The 21,518-nt window shown below is 54.0% G+C and overlaps 1 protein-coding gene across 7 annotated transcripts in view; it reads right to left on the bottom strand.

Annotated features, from left to right (window-relative positions):
- Positions 1–17,138, bottom strand: part of TNS3 (tensin 3) — a 218,932-nt gene extending 201,794 nt beyond the window's left edge. Inside the window, exon 1 of one of the 7 annotated variants that reach the window (XM_086697137.1) lies at positions 16,972–17,138. In XM_086697137.1, coding sequence (XP_086553263.1) covers positions 16,972–16,984 — 13 coding nt within the window. In that variant the 5' untranslated portion in view covers positions 16,985–17,138. Of the gene's footprint in view, positions 1–7,028; positions 7,803–15,507; positions 15,620–15,718; positions 15,972–16,971 lie in introns of those variants that run through there. The other 6 variants (XM_086697139.1, XM_086697134.1, XM_086697142.1 and 3 more) reach the window with 6 other exon arrangements.
- Between the last annotated feature and the right edge of the window lie 4,380 nt (positions 17,139–21,518).

The following is a 21,518-nucleotide window of genomic DNA, read 5'->3' as shown; positions in this document are numbered from 1 at the left end:
GCACTCTGCCAGCCTTTCTGGGTGCCCCCCGCAAGCCCGTGCCCCCAGCCCACAGCAGCTCCTGTGGTCCCAACACGGTAGCCCTGGCAGGGCTTGCCGTGGGACACACCCAGCCCGCATCTGCTCTAGGCCACCCGGTCCACCAAGGTGAACCCAGTGAAGCTCACACCGGGAGCCTCTGACCCACGTGCCCTCCAACTCCAGCCGTCCCACCACGACAGCCTAGGCACCTTGAACCCCAGTATCCTCAGGACCATACCCGCAGCAACGCCAGCACACCTGCCAAGACAGGCCCAGTGAAGGGCACCCAGGACCTCCCCACCCCAGGCAGTACTCACTCCAGACCAAATTGGAAACACAATGGTCCAAAATCTATGGGATGCACCAAACAGTTCCAAGAGTAGAGTTAATAGCAATACAAGCCAAATATGAAAAATCCCAGGGCACATGGGCAGCTCAGTCAGTTAAGTGTCCAACTCTTGATTTCAGCTCAGGTCATGATCTCACGGCTCATGGGATCAAGCCCGGTGTTGGGCTCTGTGCTGACAGCACAGACCTTGCTTGGGATTCTCCTTCCCTCTCTCTCTGCCCCTCCCCCATTCTCACTGCATCTCTTAAAACAATTAAAAAAAAGAAAAGAAACGTAAAAAATCCTCAATATACAATCTAACTTTACACAAAGAAGAGCAAGCAAACTCCTAAGTTAGTAGAAGGAAAGAAATGATAAAGATGAGAGTGGATATAAATGAAACTGAGACTAAAACAAAATTTTAAATACCAGTGAAACTACAAGCTGCTTCTCCGAAAATATAAATGAAATCAATAAACCTCTAGCCTGACTCATCAAGAAAAAAAGAGCAGGTCCAAATATATAAAAGCAGAGGAGATGTTACAACCAGCATCACAAAATACAGAGGATCGTAAGAGACTGCTACAAACAACTATACACCAACAAACTGGACAAATTCCTAGAAACATAAGACCTTCCCAGACTGAATCACGAAGCGACAGAAAATCTGAACAGACTTATTACAAGGAATGAAAGTGAATCCGTAATTTAAAAACTCCCAAAGCACAAAAGTTTAGGATGAGACGGCTTTGCAGGTGAGTTCTAGCAAACATTTAAAGAGTTAGCACCCATCCTTCTCAAATCGTTCCAAAAAATACAAGAGAAAGGAATGTTTCCAAACTGATTCTATGAAGCCAGAATTATCCTGATACCAAAGCCAAAGATACACACACACATACACACACACACACACACACACACACACACACACAAAATGACTGTTCAATAACCCTGATAAACACAGACACAAAAATCCTCAAAAAAATACTAGCAAACCAAATTCAACAGTGCGTTAAAAGGATCATTCACCGCGATCAAGTGGGATTTATTCCAGGGATGCATAGATGGTTGGACATCTGCAAGTTGGTCAGTGTGATGCACAACATTAACAACACAAAGGATAAACATCACATGATCATCCCAATAGATGGAGAAAAGGCATTTGACAAAATTCAATATCCACTAGTGATAAAAACTCTCAACAAAGTAGGTATAGAAGGAACATATCTCAACATAATAAAAGCCATGTATAAGCCCCAGCAATATCATACTCAACAGTGAAAAGCTAAAAGCTTTTCCTCTAAGAGACAAAACAAGGATGTCCAGTCTCACAACTTTTATTCAACACAGTTTTGGAAGCCCGAGACACAGCGATTACACACGATGAAGAAATAAAAGGGATTCAAATTGGAAAAGAAGTAAAACTGTCACTATTTGCAGATGACACAATACTATCTGTTGAAAACCCTTAAGACTCCACCAAAAAATTATCAGATCTAATGAATGAATTCAGTAAGGTCACAGGATACAAAATCAACATACAGAAATCTGTTGCATTTCTTTTTTTTTTTTTTAATTTACATCCAAATTAGTTAGCATAGCATGAAACAATGATTTCAGGAGTAGATTCCTTAATGCCCCTTATCCATTTAGCCCATCCCCCCTCCCACAACCCCTCCAGTAACCCTCAGTTTGTTCTCCATATTTATGAGTTTCTTCCATTTTGTCCCCCTCCCTGCTTTTATATTATTTTTGTTTCCCTTCCCTTATGTTCATCTGTTTTGTCTCCTATGAATACAGTCATATGATATTTGTCTTTCTCTGACTAATTTCACTTAGCATAACACCCTCCAGTTCCATCCACTAGTTGCAAATGGCAAGATTTCATTCTTTTTGATTGCAGAGTAATACTCCATTTTATATATATATATATATATATATACCACATCTTCTTTATCCATTCATCCATCAATGGACATTTGGGCTCTTTCCATACTTTGGCTACTGTCAATAGTGCTGCTATAAACATGGGGGTGCATGTGTCCCTTCGAAACAGCACACCTATATCCCTTGGATAAATGCTTAGTAGTGCAATTGCTGAGTCGTAGGGTAGTTCTGTTTTACTTTTTTGAGGAACCTCCATACTGTTTTCCAGAGTGCCTGCACCAGCTTACATTCCCATCTGTTGCATTTCTATACACCAATAACAAGTTATCAAAAAGAGAAATTAGGAAAATAATCCATTTACAACAGCCGGGAATAAATTTAACCAAAGTGGTAAAAAAATCCGTACACTGAAAACTGTAAGACACTGATAAAAGAACTTGAAGATGACACAAACAAACACAAAGATATACCATGCTCTTGGATGAGGAGAATTGATATTTATAAAATGTCCGTACTCCAAAGTGATCTACAATGCAATGTAATCCCTACCAAAATAGCAATAGCAATCGCTTCTCAGTCTTTTGGCTAAGATCAAGTGTGAATACCAACAGCATTTTTCACAGACGGAACTAGACCAAAGAATCCTAAAATGTGTATGGACAGCCACAGAAGACCCCTAATAGTCAAAGCCATCTTGAGAAAGAACAAAACTGGACATACCATGTCGTTCATGTCAACTGTACAAAGCTGTAGTGATCCGGTGTGGTCCTGGCACAAAGACAGACACACAGATCAATGGAACAGAATAGAGAATCCAGAAATAAACCCACAATCGTATGGCCAATGAATGTATGACAAAGCAGAAAAGACTATCCAATAGAATAAGGACAGTCTCCTCAGCAAGTGGTGCTGGGAAAACTGGACAGCGACATGCAGAAGAATGAACCTGGACCACGTTCTCACACCAAACACAAAAATAAATTCAAAGTGGATTAAAGACTTGAGTGAGATCCAAAACCATAAAGCTCCTATTAAGTTCTTTACATTGGTCTTAGTGGTATTTTTGGGGACCAGTCTCCTGAGGCAAGGGCAAGAAAAGCTACTGTAAGCACATGGGACTGCATCAAACTAAAAAGCTTCTGCACAACGGAAGAAACAACCAGTAAAACTAAAAGGCAACCATGGAATGGGAGAAGATATTTGCAAATGACATGTCTGATAAAGGGTTAGTATCCAAAATCTATAAAGAATTTATACAACTACACACACACACACACACACACACACACACACACACACACCAAACATTATCCAATTAAAAGTGGTCAGAAGACATGGGGTGCCTGGGTGGCTCAGCTGGTCAGGCGTCCAACTTTGGCTCAGGTCACGATCAAACAGTTTGTGAGTTCAAGCCCCACGTCGGGCTCTGTGCTGACAACTCAGAGCCTGGAGCCTGTGTCTCCCTCTCTCTCTCTGCCTCTCCCTTAACTCACACTCTGTCTCTCTGTCTCTAAAAACATTAAAAACTAACTAAACTAAAAACTAAACATTAAAAACTAACATTAAAAAACTAAAACATTAAAAAAAACTAAACATTAAAAAAAAAAAGCGGTCAGAAGGCATGAACGGACACTTCGAAAGAAGACATCCAGATAGCCACAGACACATGAAAAGGTGCTCAACATCACTCATCATCGGGGAAATACAAATCAAAACCACAAGAAGATACCACCTCACACCTGTCAGAATGGCTAAAATTAACACAAGAAACAACAGGTGTCAGCACGGATGTGGATAAAGGGGACCCTCTTGCACTGCTTGGTGGGAATGCAAACTGGGGCAGCCGCTCTGGAGAACAGAACAGAGGCTCCTCAAAAAGTTAAAAATAGAACTGCCCTCTAATCCAGTGATTTTACTTCTGGGTATATATCCAAAAGAAATAAAAACATTAATTAGAAAAGATACATGCACCCTTATGTCTACTGAAGCATTATTTACAGTAGCTAAGATACGGAAGCAGCCCGAGTGTCCATTGACGAATGAATGGATAAAGGAGAGGCGGTGTTTGTACACAATGGGATATTACCCAACCATAAAAGTGAATGAAATCTTGCCATCTGTAACAACATGGATGGACCTAGAAGGTATCATGCTAGGTGAAATGAAGTCAGACAAGAAGACAAATTCTATTTGATTTCATTTACATGCGGAATCTAAAAACAAGAAAACACAGACAGACTTCTAGAGAACAATGTGGTCGTTGCCAGAAAGAAGTGGGTGGGGAATGGGCAAAATAGGAAAAGAGAATTAAAAGGTACAAACTTCTGGTTATAAAAGAAAAAAAATGAGGCGCCTGGGTGGCTCAGTCAGTTGGGCGTCCGACTTCGGCTCGGGTCCTGATCTCAGGGTTAGTGAGTTCAAGCCCCACATCGGGCTCTGTGCTGACAGCTCAGAGCCTGGAGCCTGCTTCGGATTCTGTGTCTCCCTCTCTCTCTGCCCCTCCCCTGCTCATTCTCTCTCTCTCTCTCTCTCTCTCTCAAAAACAAACATTACAAAAAAATAAGATGCTGGGATACCATGCACCACATAGGGATTATAGTAACAGAATCGAAGTACTTTGTATGGGACAGATCATATCTAGATTTACGGTAGTGGTCACTTCATGATGGGTATACATGTTGAACCACTATGTTGTACTCCTGAAACATACAACATGGTATGTCAGCTACACTTCAATAAAAAAGGAAGAAAGAAAGAAAGAAAGAAAGAAAGAAAGAAAGAAAGAAAGAAAGAAAGAAAGAAGAGCTAAGTAAACATTTTAAAAAGAGCCCCAGACTGGGCCTCCAGTCCCTGGGACACAGGAGGTCACAGTGAACCGGACAGGGGCGCCCCTCTCTGAGGCCAGCCACACCATCCCCGGGGGCAGGTGCATGGGGGGTGGATGTGCTCAGTCCTATCCCTCCTGCCGGCGTGGTGGGTGACTTTGCCCTGTAACCTCTCCTGCTGGTGGACAGCCGAAAGAAGAGAAGCAGGGACCCCACAGGGCCTGGGGACACCTCTCAGGGCCCGCTGGGGGGCGGGGGCCAGCCAGACAGCAGCTGCGCCGGGGGAACACGTCCAGGCAGACACAGCCAGCAAGCCAGTGGACCCGCTGCCCCCACCCCTTCAGTGTGCTGAGGGTCAAGAGCACCAGGAGCTCGGCTGGGATGCAGTAAACATCAGGTGCCCAAAAGCACTGAGTGAGGGAGGGGACAAGCAGACAAAGGGCTGGTGCCCCTCCTGCCCGTTTTCGGACACCAGCCTGGGGCCTGTGAAGTGACACGCGCCACGTCAATCCTTAAGCGGGGGACACACGCGCACACTAGGGAAACAGAGCCAGGCAGTGCAGTCACACCATGGCCCTCGAGAGGCCAGCTGCCCACTGAGAGAAGGGCACACGGGCCAGCAGACATAGGGACCGCAGGGCCCGCGAACGAGGCCACCCTGGTGCTATGTACCCCCGCCCCCGTCCCTCATCCCAACAGCGAGCTGTGGGCTCCCGCCAGCAAGCATACACACAGCAAATGGAAACAGCTCTCCGAAATTTGGCCAGGTTTGTTAATGTTCATTTGTTTATCTTGAGAAAGGGAGAGTGTGCGAGCAGGGGAGAGAGAATCTCAAGCAGGTTCCGTGCCACCAGCACACAGCCAGACGCGGGACTCGAACTCACAAACCGTGAGATCATGCTCGACCTGAGCCGAAACCAAGACTCAAATACTTAACCGACTGAGCCACCCAGGTGCCCCGAGGCCAGTTTTTTGTTTTGTTTCGTTTTGTTTCCTTTTGTCTTGTTTTGTTTTTTATGTGTTCCGTGCGAAAGAATTTATGAACGTGACCTCGGCAGGCTGGACAGAAAGCCAGTTAAGGAGGACGGGCCACTGCTGTCCCCGCAGGAGTCTGCTGGGTGCCCCGCGTTTTTACCAGAACAAAACCCTCGTTTAAATATTAGACAAGAGATTACACATCCTGGTGAGTCTGCATCAACACTGGAATCCATTCTGAGCGTGAGACAAAGGAAATCATTCTTGCCATTTTTTTACAGTGCGGGTTTCAAGGAAACCCCACCACTCGCTCGGTCCAAAAAGAATATTCTTTTGTGCTGCACAACCAGTAAACTCAGGCCTTGTGTTCGCGGCTCTGGTCGGGGAGCCTGCATGGGTTCCTAGCGGGCATTTACTGGCAACTCTCAATAATATGACAACTTGAAATGTGGCAGTTTTCCAAGGAAGTAACAGTGGGTCGGATTCTCAAGTCTGTAAGAGGCCGTGTCAGCGGCCCTCGCCTGAAAGTTAATGGAGCTCACTGCAAAGCAAACCTTCCAGAAAAAAGAAAATGGCGGCCCTGAAAAAATTAATGAAACCCTGGGGTAACACGTGAGCATGCCCCTCTCTTCCAGTAAAGAATCAGCTTCTAGAAGGTTTCCCTTGGGGTGTGGAACTGTGTCCTTGGTTTGTGAAGCACGCCGGGCGTGCTGCCGATGAGGGGGGGACAGGGCTCCTGGGACCCGGTGACAAAACGTCTTGCCCAAGGGCACACCGTTAACTCTGTGCAGCTTCCAAAGCTCTTATCTTACAAAATCGAAAGCAGCAGCCTTGGAAGAGCTCAGATGTTAGTGAGAGAGACATGTGAACACAAATGAGCGAGCTGATCCCAGAGGGCATCAGGAAGGGTACACGGGCTGTAACAGCCAACGTCCGCAGCCCACCTCCTTCCCAGGTGCCTGGCAGGGTACGTAGGGGTCAGAAATGCTTACTTGGGATGGAGTCTTCTGAAAAGGCTGAGAAACTGAAGATGAAAAGAAAGGAAAACGCAGTGTGTCCTCAAGATGACCTCACGTCACCAGGGAGCGTCCTTAAGCCGTTCAGCAAGGCTGCGAGAGAAGCTCCGTGGCTGTCCCGGGTCCAGGACCGCAGGCCGGCTCCCATTCTGCCCCAGCCCCAGGGTATACAGCCAGCTGCCCCCAGCCAAGGGCCTCCTCTCTGCTCAACACCATCTGGCACCACAGGATGTAGACATGCTGATGTCCTCAGAGCACTCGGGTCTGACACCAGGCGGAACACAGCGGAAACAACAGGTTTAGACCAATGGAAGGCAGGCAGGCAGCCCCAAAGTCAATGGGGGCAAACAAGAGAGACTGAGGTTGGCCAAAGGCTCCGGCAGCCCCCAGCCCGTTGACCCAACCCATCTTGGCTCGAGACCCAGGAAGCTGAACCCATCCAGACCCCACAGAACACTCCAAGGCTGCAGAGCTGAGCTCGGCCCCTCCAGGTCCTGGCCACACGATTACCCAGAGCACTGGTCACAGAGCCTCATGGAGCCACGGCCAGCCTGCCTGTGGCCTCAGTGCCCACCATCCTGACACACGTTGTCAGCTACCGACTGTTGTTCACCCTGCACGTGGTGACCCCGTAAGGAGACCTACATTGGCGGGGCCCTGGCCGCCAGCCCGAGGAGTGGCGCAAGAGACCTGGACGCTGGGGACCGTGGGCACCACGGGGCCCCCCAACTGCACCCACCCGGTGGCCACATCACCGTGGTAACAGCAATCGGGCGATGGCATCTCCAGCAATAACGGAAACACTGTGACAGCTAACTATGCTCTCCAAGATGACGCACACCATGGGTATTCCCCTAGAAACGGGGTGGGAAGGGGCGAGGACAAGAGAACTCGACTCTGCCGTTGCCCCTGACCTCATCCAAACATCTCATCCGGTCACAATCACAGGCTTGCAGGTGGGCAACCAGAAAGGGCTTTGTGGGGCACCTAGGAGCTGCCAGGGCCATTCCAGAAGTGGAGGTGCACAGGCTTTGGGAAAATAGACCTCGGATGCTCCCAGCATCCCCCCATGCGGTACCGGATGGGCAGGGCCTCCCAAGGACCAGGCGGCGCATCAGAACTTCCTCAGGGCTCCAGCCCCCGAGCTGCCTGCCCAGAAGCGGGTCAGGACCCCGTGTGCCAGTCCCGGGACGCAGGCCTGGTCCACACCGGCTGCTCCTGTGGGCTGAGCGTCTCCCCCCACCCCCAGATGCAGAGGGCCAGGGCCCCTCCCCGCTGCAGAGGGCCACCTCGTCCGGCGCCCCTCCTGTGTGGCTGCCTGCACTTGGGGCAGCCTGCTGCAGCTCCTGGCCACACTAGAGAGCTCCCATGGGCCCCGTCGCAGACTTCGCCCCCACTGGTTAAACAGCGTGGAGACTTGAGGCTTTGACACTTTCCCCAGGTTAGCAAGTGAAACGTTCCATCCTGTGCCTTCTCATCCCCTCTGCCCTCCTCCACCCCATCCCTCCTCCAGGGCCTCACGCTCCCAAGGCCGCTTCCCGGAGGGCTCCTTCCCCAGAGCCCCCAGGACTCCCCCTCTCCCAGCTTCCCTGCAACTCTGCAACTCTGCGATCCAACTCCAGTCCCCTTTGAAAGAAGGCCCCAGGCCCAGCCTTCAGAGAGCCCTGTGCCTGGCCTTAGAAGCAGCTTCCGTAAGGGGGAAGCCTGTGAGAATGTCTGCCCCTCTGCGTCCCCCAAACCTGACCAATGCCGCCAATACCCACGTTGGAAAAGATGCCAGTGAATCTGGTCCAACTGCAAGGCAGGGGAGATCTAGGGCCTGCTCCTTGGCATCCCTGACTCGAGATCCTACACGCATTCTTGGAAGATAAAAATTAACCAGCGACCACCAGGCTTGGGCCTCTTGCTCTCAAGGCACAGGTCGGGACCTGTGCACAGGTCGGGAGGGTGGCCTGTCCCCAAAGCTCAGCACCTGCAGGGCCCCGGCACCGAGGCCAAACCAAAGCAGGCCCGGGTCCGAAAAGCGGCCGATGGAGCCCTGGGTAATTGCACTCATAGATCATAGACTCTGGCATGCGGTTCCCAGACTGAACTATTTATCCAAATTAAAACCATTCTCCAGAAACAGAATCAGACCCTTTTAATTGAAAATAAAACCAAGCAACTCTGAAGGCTCTTTTTTTTTTTTTTTTTTTTTTTAATGAAAGACATTCTTCCTGCCTCGTTCCATTAATCACTGAGTTTACACAATCTGTCAAAATAGCTCAGTAAGAAGTCTCCGTCTTCCTTCCCCTGCGGGCCTGGTTTCTACCCTGTGGGCGCCAACTAGGCCCAGCAGTCAGGGATGCTGGGCAGACACAGAGAGGCTCTAAAGAGCACATTGCGATGCAACTGTATATATCAAGGGGACGTCCAAAAGTCTGTGTCCTCTCCTGGGCACATGCCCAGCAGAAAGGAAAGCGGGGGCTAAAAAACAGATACCTGTACGTCCTCGACCACAGCGGCCCTGCTCACAACAGCCAAACCCGAGTGACCCTCTCCGAGGGAGAGAATGTGCTCCATCCACACGAGGGAATATTCTTCAGCCTTGAAACAGAAGGACATTCTAACACCTGCTGCAAGACGAGTGAACCTCGGAGGTCGTGATGCCGAGTGGGATAAGCCCAAAAAGACAAATTGTGGGGCGTCTGGGGGGCTCAGTCAGTTAAGCGTCCAACTTCGGCTCAGGTCAGGGTCTCAAGGTTCGTGGATTCAAGCCCCATGTCAGACTGTGCTAACAGCTCAGAGCCTGGAGCCTGCTTCGGACTTAAAAAAAAAAAAAAAAAAAAAGACAAATCGTGTGTGACCTCACTTGAACAAGGTCCCTGGAGGACTCATTCACAGAGACAGAATGTAGGGGGGATAGAGCGGGGGGCTGGGGGAGGGGGTGGGGAGTTAGTGCTTCATGGGGACAGGGCTTCTCCAGAGGGAAACGGATCTGGGGATGGACAGCATGAATGTGCTCAACGCCGCTGAACTGTGCGCTTGAACTCTTCAAGTTAACGCGGAAAATGTTATGATTTATGTATTTTACCACGATACCAAAAAGAAGTTTGTGTTCTGACCTCGGTCAGACTGGCAAGTCCTTCCGCGGACATGACGGGCCAGGATCTTGCTCAACAGCCCCCGTGCAGGGATGATGCATGCAGGCGGTGCATGCAGAGGACACACGGCCCTCACGTCCGCTACGACACATCCCTCTCCTGGGGCACTGTCACCGATGCCTGTGCGTGTGCAGAGGTGGTTACAGGGGGCAGGGGGGCAGGGCAAGGGATGCATTTACTGCCTTGTTGGTGCTAAAACCGCACGTGATCTCAGCGAGGTAAAGTCCAGAAGCACAGCCCTCCAGAACACTGCCTCTGGGCCAGTGCTTACAGAAAGACGGCTCTCCAAGTCGACAGCCAGCACGTATTGCGTGACAATTATTTTGTAGAAAGAGTCCGAAATCAATTTAAGAAGCTAAGACACCCACTACCTGGGAAGCTTCTCTGACTGGGGAAAAATGTTGGTGACAACTGTCCCCTCCCCTCCTGGCCCAGGACAAGGGGAAATGCCTGCCCAACCAGCTGAAGGCATAGGCCCCTTCCTTCCCTCACTGCCCAACCCCCCCCCCCCACCCCGGGGGACTTCAGATCCCGTCCCCAGATCACCAGGACAAACGAGTCCCACCACTTCCTCCAAGGATCACACTGCTGGCCCCCGTGGGGGATCAGATAGCGCCTCCAAGAATGCGGAAGTGGTATTCCAGCAGGAGACCCCGGAGCTATGGAAATTCAGCAGGGGCCCTGGGCCACAAGCAGGGAGGAAACCCCAACCTAACTCCAAGAGGCAACCCCAAAGTCACACAAAACACCACCACGGGGCTTGCTGGGCATGCTGGTGTGAGTCCCCTGGAGGGCACCGAGGCCCCAAGCTGCAGGTGGGGAGCCCCAAGGATACTCCCCACGACAAAGGGCGGCTTTACCCCAAGTCTGTGGCCACCAGAACCCACTCTTTCCTCCCAGCAGGCTGCCCGAGCCGTGCCTTTGATCTGCGTCCAAAATCCCCAGTAGGGAGGGAGTGAGGCTCAGGAAGCCCCTGGGAGGTGATGAATTAGGAGGGAGGAAGGCCAGGACCCAGTCAATGGAGCCCTTTTGTTCCCCCAGCCAGCTCCAGCCCGGCTCCGGGAGGAATGCGCACAGAACGCAGACGCCCAGCTAATGGCCCGGCCTGGCCCCAGGGCGCCTCGCCGGCCAGATGTGGGCCTGCCCACGCTTCTCCTGCGGCTCACGATGAGTGACAGGCAGCACCCTGCAGCTGTGTGCCGGGAACTGGAGAAGGGTCCCCACTCCAGGCCCGTCCTGCCCACAGCAGAGCCGCCAGAGGCCGGCAAGTCCTTCCGGGCCACTCCAGTAGACACTTGCCTTCTCTGTCGGCTGTAGCTAGTTCTTGGGCCTTCCGAACCTCGGGGGGTAGTTTCCCTGCTCACAGACGCTCTCAGAAAGTCTACGCTCAGGGCACACCCTGCGTGGCCTCTGAGCACAGTGCCGGCTGCCTGGAGCCTCAGCCTCCTGGACGGGGCCCACGGGCACAGCCCGGCCCCGGGAGCGTGAGCAGTTCGCCACTCGGGAAGCTGGAACGGGGGCCCACAGATGACTCCTAAAGCTGAAGAACAAAGCCAGGGCTGCCAAGGGTGCAGTGAGTGCTCTCCGGTCTCCCCAGGAGAGGAAGAGGAAGGCGGGAGCCCCCACGCGCCACAATGAGCACTGACGGAGGAAGGAAGAGAGGCAGAAAACGACAACAGGCTCCCTGTCCGAGGAAGCAGCTGGGGCAGGAGCCCCGCCAGCTGCGGACACCTCGCCAGCCCCTCGCGGGGACCCATGGAGACCCCTGGTCTTGGGAACAAGTCCCAAGATTGCAGATGGACCTGGGTTCCAATCCGGGACGCCCCCCCACCCCCGGCCCCCAGCACCACACCAAGGCATGCACTCAGAGGCTCTGCCCACCCGCCCATCACTAAGGCAGGACAGACTGTCCCCATCAGACCAGGGTTCCAACGAGCCCCAGGTCTTGAGAGCTCTGGAAAGCGGAGACAAAAACCACGCCTTGCGAGGAGGGTAGGGGAAGATCAGGTCCTATGTCGGTGAGGACAGCTAAGCTGTCAAAAAGGTGCTACTGCAAGGCCATTAGCTGAGCACAGAGGCCCTGTCCAGCCCAGGGACGAGGGACAGACGCATCGGAAAGACTTCTCTCCCAGAGCTGGTGGCTCCAAGTTGCCTGATCAGGAATGCCCCACCGGAGGGAATTTTCCTGATTACCGACCAAGACTCCTTAAACACACATTTTTCATCAAATTAGCCCATTTGGGACAATATATATTAATACTAGATCACTGCCTTCTTTTTTAAAAAAAATTAACATAATTTTTAAAACGCGCAGGGGTCATCGCTGATGACACAGGCAGGGGGCAGTGACACAGGGGGGCACTCTGACGGCTCCTAAGGGCTCCCCCAACCCGTGGTCGTCATCCTTGCCCTCGCAGGCCTCCCCCACTCCAATTCAGCGGCTCCCCAGGGGGATTCTGGGACACCCAGCAGGGCTGTACCAAATCCAGGCACAGCAGATACCCAGATGTCCCCGAATGCACAGCCTCGTGGATATGACAGAGCACCCCTGACCCACACTGCCCCATGGACATTCACCAAACACTGTGCAGACAGGCAGAAGGCAACAGGAAGTTCTAGAAACCAGGAGGTTCTGGTTTCCTGCCCTTCTAGGAAAGGGACAGTCGTGGAGAGATAACCGTGCCTACCCTGAGCCCACTCCAGCTGTGGAACCACCCTGCCCGCTGTCCACAGGGCTCAGCCCATGAGAACAGACTCACAACATTCATTGAAGCCAGCAGAACTCACGTTCAACGGCACTTTGATGGAAGCGATTCTGAATGTCTAGGTGTTTTAAAAGCAGCGGCGGAATGGTGTTCGATACCAGCTCCACACGGGCACCCCCAGAAAGGCGCCCCCCTGCATGCACCCCGCCCCCCCTGGGCAGCAAGGGTTCCAGCAGCTAGAACAGTACGCGGGACCCAGACAGTGACAGTGACCAGTGACGGCTTCCTACACCCAAACAGTAGCTCTGACTTAACCAAACACCTACTGAACTAACCAACTAACCAGGAGTCCTTTTTCGGGATCGACAGAGGTGACTACAGGGGCCTCCAGGTGCACGGGGCACAGATCACCCCGTGCTTACGGAGTTCTACCAGAAAGGGCCTGTATCTTCCGGACCCCAGCCCAGCTCCTGGGGGCAGAACCAGACCCCGCCGGAGGCCCAGCCCGGAAACAGGGCCTCTCCCAGAGAAAGTCATGGCTGGGAGCCACCCTAGAGAAGCCTCCCACTCAGAGAGCAGCGGCCCCACAGCAGTAACACTGCTGGCTAAGGCTGGCGGGTTCTCCAGCAAGAACGCCCTGCACCTCTCCACCCCACAGGAGCTGGGGGGGGAGGGGGGAGGGGAGGAGGGGAGGGGAGGGGAGGGTGCTGGGAGGGAACAGAAAGCTTTCTCCCCACACGGGGGTGGTTTATGCCAGGCTGGTCCTAGACAAGGAGTCTGAGCGCCAGGGCACCAGCCAGAGCTTTGATGGGATCCCTGTTTGTCAATTTACTCATCTGTAAAATGGGCCAGCCAGCAGTGGGTCGGAAACCTTCCCTACTAGGCCCCTCCCCTCACTTTTCTTGCCTTTTAGCCTTCTTCCCAGGCCTTTTTTCCCCCCCTAAATCCCCATCAGCAACATCCCCTGCAGGACCATAATATTTAACCCCGTGACCTTCACCTCCCACAGGCACATTTGCAAGTTGCTCCTTTTGAAACCATTAGGTGCCAAACCTACACTTTGTAAAAGCTGGTCAATTTGCATCGAGGAGCGCCCGGTTCCCAGCAGCTACTACTTTTTCCACCTTCTCAGTGCTTTGCAAAGCGAGAACTCAGCTGCTGCCACAGCTCACAGTTTGCACCTCAGCTGAGGAACCTGCTGTCAGAACCTGCATTCAACAGCAGGGGCGAGGACAGGGCCCTGCAAACCTCCATCCCGGCTGGAGCCCTGCGCCACACCACATTTCATCAACCTGAACAAGATGCTCGGCCTTTCTCTGCCTCCGTTTGTGCACCTGTAAAATGGGGCAACAACCCCAGTCCCATCTGCGGAAGGCCACTGGGATGAAATGCAATAAAGGCATGAAGAGCATTTAGCACAAGCAAATGCTCACTAAGTACCTGCTGTTACTATGTGATTACTTTGCCTCAGAGGTCACTATTACTTGGCAATATTGCAAAGTAAGATACTATTACTTTGTCTTTGAGGTCAGGAGTCTGGCCTCCAGCCAGGTCCCAGGCAGCTCCCTGCGCACAAAGGTCCCCTCATTCTCCGGGACTGGCCTCGTTCCCTCCACCCTCCAGCTGCACAGACTCGCCGGCCCCTCCCAGGCTCCTCCAGGCCTCTCCACAGAAACGCCTTTCTTAATACTTGTTGATTGATTTGCAAATATAACCTCCCAGGCCCCAGAGAGGAGAGAATCCAATCTCTTTCAAAGGGCAGAGAACTAACTACAGCACTTCAAAGACGGCAACAGGCAGACCAAACACACCAAAATGTCAAACCGGCTGGTTCTGAAACGCTTTGCAACTTTAATGCAATGAAAACTTTAATGAAATGAAAACTTTTACCCGATTTTCAGTGCATTTTTAGTCTTTGAGGATCACGTTCATGAAAACCTCCAGAAGGTCAAAGTGTGTGGAGGACTGGAGCCCCCTCAGGGTCGGGGGACTTCTGAACAGGCAGTGACCGCCCTCCACAGTGTGCCCTGCTGGCCCCACTTCCCCGGGCGCTTTTATTAATCGCGGTGGGGAAGGGGGTCGCCCTCTGGCAGCTCCGGAGTCCCTTCCCGCCACACCACAGATTTTCACATCCCTTCAAGCAAAGACCCCAGCGCCCCGGTCGGGCCGCGGCGCCCACCCCGAACGCAGCCCCCCGCGGGCGCCCCGCGCGCCCCGACCCTCCCCCCTGCCGCTTGTCAGCGACCGCGCCGGCCGGCCGGGGGGCACGTGCCACAGGTGGCGCCGGCCCCGAGCGCCCCCCTCCCCGGGCGCCCCCCGCGAGGCTCCTGCGCCTTCACAAGTCAGGACGGAGCGCCCGGGGACCCCCGCCCCCGGCTCCCGCCCACCTCGGGGACCGGGACAGGGCCCCGGCGCGGCTCTCCGCCCTGCGGTCTCGGGACGCGTCCCCGAAAGTGAAGTCCGCCGCGCAGCGCCGCCCCGGCCGCGCCCCCGGACCCCAGATCCTCGCCTCCGGCCCAGCGCTGCGTCCCCGAGCCCCTCCCCGCGCCCGGCGCGCAATCGCGGCCGCCGGCCCGACACAAAGCGGGCGGCGGCGCGGCCCGGTACCTGGGCGAGCGGCGGGTCCCGCGGGGCGATGGCCGCAGCAGGCCGGGCGCCGAGCAGCGCGGCGGCAGCGCGGGCGGGCCGTCCTCCTGGCTCGCGGCCGCGCCCGCCGCAGGGCCCCCTCGAGGCGGCGCGGGCAATCGCCACCGCCGCGCCCGGCCGCCGGTCACCTGGCCCCGTACGCCTCCGCGGGACCGCGAGACGGTGAACCCACCTGGGGGGCCCCTGCTCCGAGTGTCCGCGGGCTGCGGGTGGGGCGCGAAGGGCTGCTGGGGTCCGGATCCCTGCAAAACTGGCTCGTTCGTTCACTCCTGCATTCTCTCATTCATTCAGCCACGCACGTGTGCATCCGGCGCTAGGGTTACGCGCTCTCTGGAACCCAGACCTCCCTGCCCGCCTGCAGCTTACAATCTAGTAGGGTCGTGCAGACGCAAAGCCGCACAGCCACGACAGGCAAAGCCCAAGATGCTTAACAAGTCCCTGGAAGGTCAGGCCAGTGGAGGGAGGGGTCAGGGAAGACTTCAAAAGTCACATGACTTCTTAAAATGAGCCTGGAGAAAGGAGCAGGATTTAGGCTGGCCAGGAGCATTCTGGAAGAGCGGGTCCGGGGAAGAGGGGTGCTCAGGGGAGGAAAGGAAGAGAGATGCCAGCATCCCCCAGACCCACATATCCCCTCAGTCAGCCTCTCGGCCTTGGTTTTCCCACTAGTGAAATGCGGGAAGTGGGCAGCAACCTCCAAAGATCCCCTTGAAAAACGCACACCCTTTGGCAGAATTAGAAGCACTGTACCTTGGGACGCCTGGGGGGCTCAGCTCCTTGAACATTCAACTCTTGATTTCCCCTGGGGTCATGACCTTGCAGTTTGTGAGATCCAGCCCCACCTGGGGCATAGGGATTCTGCTAGGATCCCACCAGGAGAGGGCTGGGCTCGCCTTGAGGTGCAGTTACCAGGAGCGTCCCCTGATCAGGGGCCCAGCGCCTCTTCGCAAGTGCATTGCTCTTCGGGGTAGCATTATTTCTCAAGAGGTCAAAAGCACATAACTCATTCTCAGACTGAGCTGGGCATTCTTACTCTGGGGTAAATGCTTCCTGAGCATTGAACCCCAGACCTCAGGAATAGGACAGACATTTTTCCTGCCCTCTAGGAGACCCCAGCCCCAGGGCTGACAGGAGGGGGAGGGGGGACCCAAAATGGAGCCTCAGGGGAGGAGTCCACAGCCAGCTGACCCCTAAATGGGGCTGAGGCTGGTATTAACTATCTTCTTTTTACCCATAGGGAAACAAGCTGAAATCCTAGATAATTTGTCCAAGGTCCCCCAGCTGCTCAGCAACAGAATATGAGAAAGATCCAGAACCATCAGGACAATAAGCTACGCTTACCCCTTTCGGAGCTGCCCGCCTCACCCCCACCCCACCCCCTCCAACATTCACACCAACTGGCTCTTTGCTCGAACATCCCGAGCCTACCAGGTCTATCCATCTTGCATGTCAGAATCTGTCACGATGTCCAGGTCCCTAAGTGAACTCGAACTTCATAAGGTATCAGGATGTCCACTTGCCAGAACCAGGCCAGATACGCTCACGGCTGGGAAGCTGGGTGTCTTCATCCTTACCAGGCAGCCTCTTCTAGAATTTCTGTCCTCAAATTGCTCTCCCTCAAAGTCCCACCTGCCCCACTGCCTCTCGCCAGCTGGCCAGCCGCACCACCTCCTTATTTCTGGGGCTGTGGGGACTTGGAGGCCTATTGAGACAGTGTCTGTCCTCATTCCCCCCCTCAGAGCCCTAAGAAGGGAGGAGGCACCCTGCACCTGGTGTTCTCGAATATTCTGCCTGCCGTAGTCCGTGCCACTGGCTCCCTGATTCAACAAAGTGCAGGTGGCCACACCTGCGGGGTGCTTTCTCAGGTCCGAGGCCGGCCCCCTTCACTGCCCACAACTTTGAGTTTCCAAGAACTTCAACAAAGAGTGGGACAGCCACAATTATCTGAAAAAGGGACACGCACTTTTTCCATTCTTACCCATCCAAAAATATCTCAATCTGAAAGCAAAAGTCTCAAACCAGTTTAGCTAAGGGAAAAACGGCTTCTCACCAAGAGCTGCCAGTCCCTTCCCAGCACAGCAGACAGGGCAGGGGGGAGTCTGGGCGAGGGCTCCGCCGAGTCTCTAGCAAGCACCCTGAGCCCCTCTGTGCTGCCTCACTCTTGTTCCCACTGGAGTCCAGAAAGAACTTTCTGGAATCTTGTCATTGCTATGAAGATGGTCTTGGCTGTGGCCAAAGTCTGATAATTTAGTATCCCTGGGTCAAAGGAAGCATGTGGCCAAGGACTTGGATAATTTTCTCACTTTCTTGCACTGAAAATGAGCATTTTCCAGAGAGCCAGTTGGAAGGGGCAGCAGAAAACAGGACGAGGTTCACGGTGCTGTAGAAATCATGAGGCCAGAGCATGGCCCCAAGCCCGCGTGGCACATGTCGGTAGCATGCTCCTTGAGAGATCTCTAGGATACGGTATCCTCTCCCCAAACACACAACCCAGCAGCTGGCCTCTTCTGACTCCCAAAGCCTTCCCCAAACCCGCGGGACCTTGGTTCCCTCTCCACCACAGTGTGCGCGCACACCCTCTTCTGTGGCCGTGGCCCTGTGGCCCAGTGCCTGTGCGGTTGCGGGGGCCGCGGGTGTGGGTTAGGGTTAGGGTTCTGAGACAGAGACGAGCAGGGTCATCCCCCCAGAGATGAGAGGGAGGGGAGGCAGCGGGTGTGGTGCTGCAGGAGGCGTGCTAGGACACATGGGTCGGTCTTGGGGGTGGACCACCCCGGGAAGGTGGACCCCCGTGGAAAGACACTCTTTGCAGAGGAGCCCGACCCCAAAGGAGGCCGAGGCCGAGGGCTGGCCCCCAGAGCCTGGCCGGCGGCAAGGGCTCATCGAAGGGAGCCAGCTGGTTATTGCAGGCCCCTTGCGGGTCCCACTGGGCTGGCGCCCTCTCCAGAATGACTGGCTGGTTCTTGGGGCTCCGGCCATTCTCAGAACTGTTGGGGGGCGGGGGGAGACCTGCCCCAGCCCCGCGAGCAGCCTGAAGACCGAACCCAGCAGGGCCCCATCCTACAGGTACTTAGAGTGGGAGCCCAGGAGACCCAAAGCCAGGAGTGTGAGGACAAACATGACAACGGCCGAGCGGAAGGGAAGATGCCACTGGGCAGACCCCACTGGGGCTTCTGGTGCCTGCTGTCGAGGCCCCCGGCTGCCGGGTTTTCTGTTCCTGCAGCTAGGTGCCTTCCTAACCGGATCAAGATACACAGACCCACCTGCCGGTGCTTCCCAGGACATCTGAGCCATGGGGAGGTCTCTGGCCACCCGAAGGGGGAGCTGCTTGGAGGGTCTGGACTCTGCCTCCTGCCCCACCCCACCTCCCTTCACCCTGTGGTCCTGCGCGGCAGGGGCAGAGCCCCAAAGCCCCAGCAGTGAGGAGTTCACACGTCTAGCCGGCTGGGGGCTCCGGTCCAGAAGGAGAGCCCCAGCAGTCATTGGTGCTCCTGCTGCCTGCTCCCCAATAGGTCTTTTCTCCCCGATGCTGCACTGGGTGCATGGGCCACAGAGCGTCTCCAGCGAGGGTTCATGTTGAAGAAATGGGAGATTCTGGAAGAATGGACAAATCCAGGGAGAGGTCTGGAAAGTTGGGGAGCGCTAAGTGACTGACATTTAGTCCAGTGTCCCAAAGGGGTGAAACATACTGTACATACCTGTGAGAACATCTAACCCTAACCCTCCAAATGCAGAAGAAGGTCGCAAAGGTGCTTTGGTCCCATCTCAGGGTCAAGAGAGCTGAGTTCTGGGTGGTCCGGTGATCACCCGAGGTCGCACCCAAGTCAGCAGCGTTTTCTCTGGCTTCCTTTGAAATGAACTTGATCCTTTATTCAAAACACCACTGGATGGGCGCCTGAGTGGCTCAGTCGGTTGAGTGTCTGTCCAACTCTTGATTTCGGTTGGGGTCGTCATCTCGAGGTTTGTGAATTTGAGACCCACGACTGTGCCGTCAGAGCAGAGCCTGCTTGACGTTCTCTCTCTCTCTCTCTCTCTCTCAATCTCTCTCTCTGTGCCCCTCCCCCTGCTTGTGCTTGATCTCTCTCTCAAAATAAATAAATAAACTTTAAAAAATAAATAAACAAATAAATAAAATAAAACGCCGCTGGAGAAGACTGGGAAGGAGTGACCCCAGGGCCAAGAGGCATCCGTAGCTCCCGGGCCCCAGTTCTAACCCCTCTCCCCACTAAGAGGAGCGGGGGCTCTGGGAGAGGCGGCTGGTTCTAGGGCGGGGCAGGAAACCAGTGAGCTGAGCCTGGGGCACCTCGTGGTGCCAGAGAGCGAAGCCGTGCTCACAGCCTAACGGGATGGAGGCAGCCAAAAGGACACGGCCTCCAAGTTTGACGATCTCTCGCAGTGGTCAAACCTAGAGCAATGTGGGCCACAAAATAAATACAGTTTTGGGTTGTAATTCAAAATATACATGCCAATACCCAGACGTCCATACACATTGACTGACTGACCGATCGATTGAATGTATGCTGAGTGACAGAGAACAGGCAAAACTCCCTGGCAGAATTCCAAATAATCTATCTGTGTAGCTCCCCTCCAGGAGACAGGAGACGGCGCCTCATCCTCACGCGAGTGTGGCTGCTTTGGTGACCTCCTTCCTCTGAGAGCAGGGGTCGGATGCCTGGGAGCAAGTGAGGCGGGCAAACTGGACAGCCGTGACCTCAGCCCGGCGATCGGGGTGCACGGTGACGGGTGGTTCCCATGTGAGCTGGTGGCACTAGGGCCCTGCCTCTGTGCTTCCTCCCAGCTCACCCTGAACCCCAGCCTCAGGAGGAGAAGCTGGCCCGTCCCAGCTGAGGGTCAGTCCAGAAAACACCCTACCAGTGTCATCAAAACTCCCAAGGTCGTCAGAAACAAAGTCCGAGAACTGCCCGGCCAGAAGGATCCCTGGACGGGGTCCTGGGACAGAGAAAGGACAGCGGGGTCCAACGAACGAACTCCGAATATGTGTGGGCTTTGGGAGAGAGTGAGGTCCCAGCCCTGGTGTCTTAGCTGTGCCAAGGTGACACTGTAATGCAAGGTACCCATCAGAGAACAGTGACGGAGGGGTGAGGGGGAGGGGGAGGGTCTATCGGGGACTCTGCCCTGTCCTTGTTCTCAAATAACAAGCTTATTTTCAAAAGGGCCAACGGAGCTGTAAGGAGAAACGCCTTCCTTATAGATGTGAGCACAGCCATGCTTCCCTGGCTGCAGATGTCCTGCAGATCCCCCCCCCCCATGTCCCCTCCCCCCCCCCCCCCGTGCCCCCAAGTGCCAGATGTCCTGCAGACCACCCCTCCACACCCTGGAGCGAGCAGAGCCCCCCCACCCACCCAAACTTCCTGTGAACCTTTGGCCACAAAGAAACCTGCTTTCCTTGCTTGGGGAGCTTGTCCAAACCCGCACTTGTGGACGTTTGGCGCTCTTTCCCTCAATCTCCCCAGCACATCTGCACCCTTCTTAACTTTTTTTTTCTTTTTGAGTGAAATACTAGAGTTATTCCGAGAGACGAAATGTACTGGTTGAAGAATCTGTGCAATACTTCTTCTGATTCTGTGCCTGGGACAAATGGCCACACGGTCACCGGCATCTCTCACCTGAGCACGGACAGTGGGCACTGCTTTGGGACATACACTGCAAAGAAAGCCGTACACGGGTCCGTTGCTAAACCATACGTGTCCCTGCTTCAGATAATACGAATATTTCCTGAAACTTCAGAACACCAATCACACCTGACTTTCAACCTGCCGACGTAAAGGGAACTACAAAAGGTAGTACCTCCGTCTTCCTTTATTCCGTGTATCAGAGTGAGGAATGCTCTAGATTCCTGAAAGTGGTAACAATCCCTGACAATCTAATTGCTTTCTGCACGAGCAGCACAGATTCCAACATCACCATGGGGGAAGCCTGTTTCAAGACAAGCCGTGATTCCTGCACCAAGCCGAGGT

This window comes from Puma concolor, chromosome A2 (assembly GCF_028749965.1).
Source record: "Puma concolor isolate L17-30 chromosome A2, mPumCon1.1.hap2, whole genome shotgun sequence".
Classification (NCBI taxonomy): Eukaryota; Metazoa; Chordata; class Mammalia; order Carnivora; family Felidae; genus Puma; species Puma concolor.
This window is presented reverse-complemented; position numbering and strand designations above follow the sequence as displayed.